This window comes from Gordionus sp. m RMFG-2023, chromosome 3, assembly GCF_954871325.1.
Source record: "Gordionus sp. m RMFG-2023 chromosome 3, tfGorSpeb1-WG-v2, whole genome shotgun sequence".
Classification (NCBI taxonomy): Eukaryota; Metazoa; Nematomorpha; class Gordioida; order Chordodea; family Parachordodidae; genus Gordionus; species Gordionus sp. m RMFG-2023.
Genome location: NC_088777.1, coordinates 594,650 through 600,857, shown reverse-complemented (window position 1 = coordinate 600,857; position 6,208 = coordinate 594,650). Strand labels below are relative to the sequence as shown.

General features: G+C 29.7%; 1 protein-coding gene across 1 annotated transcript in view; it reads left to right on the top strand.

Moving 5' to 3' along the window:
• The first annotated feature begins 2,400 nt into the window (after nucleotides 1-2,400).
• LOC135925895 (DENN domain-containing protein 5B-like) overlaps nucleotides 2,401-6,208 on the top strand; it is a 44,730-nt gene continuing 40,922 nt past the window's right edge. Inside the window, exons 1-6 of the mRNA XM_065461455.1 lie at nucleotides 2,401-2,718; nucleotides 2,976-3,069; nucleotides 3,199-3,247; nucleotides 3,463-3,578; nucleotides 4,743-4,978; nucleotides 5,520-5,559. Of these exons, the coding sequence (XP_065317527.1) occupies nucleotides 2,401-2,718; nucleotides 2,976-3,069; nucleotides 3,199-3,247; nucleotides 3,463-3,578; nucleotides 4,743-4,978; nucleotides 5,520-5,559 (853 nt within the window). The remainder of the gene's footprint in view (nucleotides 2,719-2,975; nucleotides 3,070-3,198; nucleotides 3,248-3,462; nucleotides 3,579-4,742; nucleotides 4,979-5,519; nucleotides 5,560-6,208) is intronic.

The following is a 6,208-nucleotide window of genomic DNA, read 5'->3' as shown; positions in this document are numbered from 1 at the left end:
ACTAAATCTCGAGTTTAGATAATATTTTTCTGGCTAAAATATTGAGTTAGCAGTTTTTAAAAATGGGCTCATTTAGAGCCGTTTAACAACACTAGAAATAGGGCTACAACATATAATTATAAAGTTGTCTACCTTAACTAACACCATTTCACCAATCCTAATTTATGCAAATTTGAAAGTTTTTAAATATTAATCCCGCGCGTGAATGGAAAAAAATCAAAAAACATTAGTAGATTATATTGTGATATGTGGCTTGGATTCGAATAAACGATTAGAACGTGCTAATGCTATAGGTACACTTTGATCCTAATTATTTTAAGTATAACTACAATATTATTCATAGAAGATCAAAATATTTATAAATCCCCCTTGGATATATCTTATAATTCCAATATTTTATGCCATTTTCCTCCAAATAATCCATGTGTACAGTTTGATTCGCAAGCAGTTGGAATGGTTTGATATTTATAGTTAAAAATACAAAAAATAGTTCTTTAATATATCTTGTTTTATATATATATATAGTTGATAGCATAGTAAGATCATAAAAATTCTCTATAAATTTAGAGATGGTTTAATCTTTTTAATTATTCTTTAATATTTTTTTTGTTTCGAATTCATATTATATTTTCTAAATTTTTATTTTAGAAAATAAACCCCATAATAGTAAATATTTCATTTTAAATAATTTTTGACTTTATTTAATATATAGAGGTAAGTTAATATTTATTAGGTATATTAGAGATTAATGTTATATGTTTAGATAGTTGGTGATATCTATATTTCTAGCTGTGATGTCTAAATCTGTTTCTAGTGAAGGCTAAAGACTGGAGAGAAATAAATAGATTAGGCTGGACCTAAGACAAATAATAATATAAAAACAAGATTAAATGACCAAAAGACAGATATTAAAAGACTGAGCTATTTTTTTTGCCATGTAAAACTGCCATTTATACTTGGGTCCAAAATATTCATGAACTATTAAATGCTATGCCTTGAACTTGACTTTTTTAATTTTGTTCTTTTAATAAATGAAAATTTAAAAAATAATTTTAACAAAAATAAAGGAAAATGGCATTTTTTAAATCTTAGTACTTGTTTTCTTATTTTATTTTATATTACTTTTTAATATTAATATATTATTTTTTTGCATTTTTCACCAGCTTGTCAACTCTTAAGTGACTACTTTATGGAGTTGAAGGTTAGGTCAATATATTTAGAAGTATTTTAAATAGCTGATTATATAAAATAATTTGAAGTACATAATTTCATCGTGACAAAGAAATAATTAAAATAATAATTCTTTAAATTTAGCTTTACAATCAAATGAATATCTTATTTAATTAAATATTATTTTTTTTATAAATATAGGTGCAAATCAAATTAAAACATTTAGTATTTAATTTTTTTTTTAACCCTAGACCAAAAGATTGGATATAGACCCAACCGATTTTAGAAATGATGGTCCAGTTATTGGCCTAACAGTTCTGACCATTCAGTATCAGGCTTCTATCATGAAAATGATTGGCATCAACGTTAAAAGATACTTTAGTAAACATAAAATCGTAGTTACATCATAGCCTAATTATTTGAACATTGCCATAACCTAGAGCCATTGGTATCATATCAAATCTAAGGAGACAGGAACAATAGCCACGACATATTTAGACGAAAATGCCTTTCAGATTTTGCCCTAATTGTCATTCAACTTGCTGACATCCACACTTTTTTTATATTTTTAATGAATGAAGCGTCATTTTAGGTTGACATTTATGTCAGTTGTTGACAAGCGAAATCATGTTCATTTTTTGCTTCACTTTGAGCCTGGCATATAAGAATTTGATGGAGTTACTATCAGAATAATTACATTTTTATAAGATAATCTTTGATTCAAATTTGCGGGTCTGTAAAAATATATATGGTTTTTTTTAAACAGACATCAAATTTGTATTGTTAAATATTTTTAATGAAGAAATTAAATAATTTCTTTTTTAGCACACTTGTCTTGTTTGTGTCGGAAGTTAATGGTAGAGAAAAAATTATGAATATATCTTAATTTGGCACTCTTCATGGGTCGGGTTTGGAAATTTATTTAATATTAAATAAAGGCCTTATCCTGGACCTAGAAATTTGTTTTTTTTTGCTGCTGGCTTTGATTAATAAATTAAGGCTCAAGAAGAAATCATGATAGAATATTCAAAAGAAGGTTCCTCTGGGAACATATCGAATATTTACGATTTGCGAATAATTTCGATTCGGTTTTTTTAATATTCGTAAAATACGAATCGAAAACGAATAACGAATGATTCGTTACCAGCTGTTAGAGACAGTAAATCGTCAAAAAAAAATATTTCAATCTCAATAATTTCCTTTTATTTTTATTTTTTGGGTTAGTTATGCATGCCTCGTGGAGTAACTTTTAAAAGATTTTCTCATAATTCTGCAGCTGATTTGCACTCCCCCACAGTTAAAAATTACGACTCTGCGACGTCGAACCAATTCCATTCTTTTGTCGTTACACGGGAAAATGGTTCTCTCTATTACGGATTCGTCCTGACCTATCATAGAAGGGTATGGGAAACAGATGTTATTAACTATTTCAGGGGTCAAAACGTACTTTATTTAGCTAATTTGAGCAGGAAAGCTCTCCTGGAAATAAACGAATTATCGGTATCAGGACACGAAAAGTCGAAAATGGTCGGTGATATTCGGCAAAATGTAACTACACCATTTTTTTTGTGTTGACTTGTGGAAATATTTATTATGCATATTTAAGGGTATAGTCGATAAAAATTATATCTCGTAGAGGCTCTTTAATTCTCAGCATTTGCGTTCTTGATTTTTAAAAGAGCTAATAGAAATGTTTTATGAAGACTTCTAGAATTTATTTTAGATACTTAATTACACTCTCTTTTTAAGCATGTCGTATATAGAAAAGTAACGATCGATATTTTTTATGTAACTATCGTTTCTAGAACGAAGATTCTGACGGATTTACGAATGAGAAGGAGTCCGAACGAGCCAAGTCGAACGATGTTAACCTCGCTTCCGATGCTACCGTCGACTCGGGTAATTAATTTTCTTAGGGCTATATAATAATAAATGAGACTGACCAATCATACACGACTTCCCATACACTACACAATAGTCATAAAGTTTCCTCTCATTAACTATTCTCTTTAATCACTATAATTACAGATTTTCCAGGAGTCAACTACCCTAACGCTACTCCTATCGACTATTACAAGTCAAATCACATTTATAATTATGTTAAATTTATTATGACTATTTAGATTATTGGAGTTGCTAGTCAAAATTTTATAAATAAGAATTATTAAATATTTACGTAGTATTTGCTTTAATTTACATAGATTTCATATATTTTTCAAGTAGAGCGTTTCAATAATCAACGAGTAATTTATAAATTAACTAACCTATAAAACACAAATTTTTCCCTATAAGGTGTTATTACGATTCGAACAGTGGGACGAATAAAGAAACCATTTCTCCCCTCAAAATGAGCGATAAGAAAATCGAGATGACTTATTCGATGGAAGGCGTGTCAGAGACTGAAGCAAGTGAATACTGTGTGTATATAAGATACTAATAATTTTACCTCAATACTCAATGCCAAAAACAGTTAAATAACTATGAATTACAGCTTATTTCGTTGGACCTAGAACCCGTCCGCCAACTTCCGCTACGGGCTGGTTCGAAATTTATAGATAAATGGGTGGGTGGGTTAATTAAAACAACGAGCGGGCTTTTTGGCTAAAAACCTTCCCAATTGTAGACCTTTTTGGACCTGTCTTCTTTTCTGACTCGACCAATCTAACTATTTTTTTTAAAGATTCATCCCATCTTGACAGTTAGGAGTTAAGATAAATATTAGGTTTGTTTTTTCAAAGAAGAGGAAAATGTACAGCACACAATGAAAATTTTAAAAAATATTTGGTACTTCTTGAAGAATAAAATTAAATCATGGTAGAATTGAATCCTAAAGAATATCTATCCAACAGACCCGTCAATTTGACGGAAGGTCCATGTGGGCTTTACTACTAGCGCTGTTAAAAAGCCCGATTCGGGTCCATTTAGGCTAAAATCTTATTCGGGCTTTTTAACAACACACTATTTACTACTAAATGATTGGTCGAAAAAAAAATTATTTTTGCGTTAAAACTAGATTTTAAAAAAATCTTCTATAAAATAGTTAAGTTTAAAAAAAAAGGATAATTATAACATACGATCAGTTTTCAATATGATTGGCAGACCTGTTTTTTTTTAAATATAAAAATCAAAAAAAATCAAATTTTTTTTTTGGATTTAAATCAACATTTTTTTTTACAAATAAATATTTAAATCAAATTTATAATAAAATATATCCTAGAGAAAATTACTCCTCACGGAAAATTTATTTATTTATCCCCCGCGAAATTTGTACATAAACTTTTTGTTGAATTGGCAAATATTAAAGATTCATAAAATAATACATAATTAAATTATTTAAATTTGATTAATATTTTTATATAATCTTTAAAATACAAAAAATAATTCATATAAATAGTAAATGTTATTCAAAAAATTGTTTGATTTTAATCAATTCCAGTTTAATCGAGCAAACTCTAGTCTTCAAACTTCTCTCTCTTCTGAAGAGGGGGGGGGGAAGGCCACGCTAGAGAATGTGATTGAACAGTGATCCCCTTTTCTCGAATATTCGCCTTTATATTTATTTACTCCATAAGATAACCTATCAAAAGAAAGTATTAAAGAGGAATCGTTCGAATCCGATCGTGATGAAAACAACAACGAGCTTCCTAAAACTGAAGAACGTATTCGTAAAAAAATTAGCCGTCATAAGGGTAATAATGATGTGATAAGAATGGGAAAGTATTCTAGCCATTTCGACGAACACGATTCGAGGTCATGGTCCTTTTCTATACCTCAAGTAGAGCGCCAACTGAAGATGACGGATAATACGGTCTGCGAATTATATACCTAATTCTATAAACTAGTGTTGTTTAAACAGCTGTTCAATATTTCGTCCAGAAAATTTATTACACAAACCTGAAGATTTTGCTCGTAGTAGGAACAAAGGGTCTGGACATATTGTCAGCGAAATATCATAGGCTTGGGCAATATTTTTCTGGCCAAAATATTGAGTTAGCCGTTTAAATAAATAATCGGCTCTAAACGAGCACTAATACTTTAGAAATGTGATGATAAGTTTAACCGATTAACGTTCCATCTTAACAAGCTCGGCTCCAATAAAGCCATTACATTCGGAGTTCAGTGCTTCTAATATTTAAATACGGGATATGAATTTCCGCAGAAAATTATCATTTATTTTAACCCGAGTTTATAGCCTTATTTAGTTTTATTTTTTTTTAAAATGCAAATCAGATTCAGTGCTGATAATTATAAGAATTTCTAAGCAAAAAATGATTGTATTCCTTCTTCGTTTATCTTATTATTTTTTTATTACAAATAATCTTTCTCTTTTTATATACACACGCATACAGAATGAAAGACAGTTGCTATTGAATGCCTCGAAAAACAATTGTGAGTCAATTTTATGCACATGTTTTTTTTTATAAGTTTAAGTATTTATTCGATATAAAATTTATGTATTTCAGTTTGACTTTGAGAAATCTAAACGTTATATGTCAGGAAAACTTTTGCTGAATCTAAACTTAAAAATTTCTCGACTGAAATAAAGTGTTCTGACGTGTCCCCTGTTCTGTTTGGCCCCAGCCTCTCCTTTTATAGGCCGTTCCTAGTGCTGTTAAACGGCTCGTTTTGAGCCGATTTTTAAAAAACGGCAGATTCAATATTTTGGCTAGAAAAATATTGACTTAAGGCCGCATTCATAGTGGACCCGAGCCGACACGATTTAACAGCTGATCGATTTTTAAAATATGTTTATGAGATCAATTTTTTTTTTAAATAACATTAATTTTATCTTTAATTCTATACGTGATAATAACCTAAGAAATGTTGGTTTTAATAAAGAAAAATTGATTCTCATAAACCGGTTTTAAAAATCGACCAGCTGTTAAATCGTGTCGGATCGGATCCACTATGAATGCGGCCTAAACCGATTTCGAATGTACATGTCTGAACCTTTGTTCCTTCCACGAACAAAATCTTCAGGGCTTGCGTACTATTTTTCTGGATGAAATATTGAGTTGGCCGTAATCGCCTCGAAACG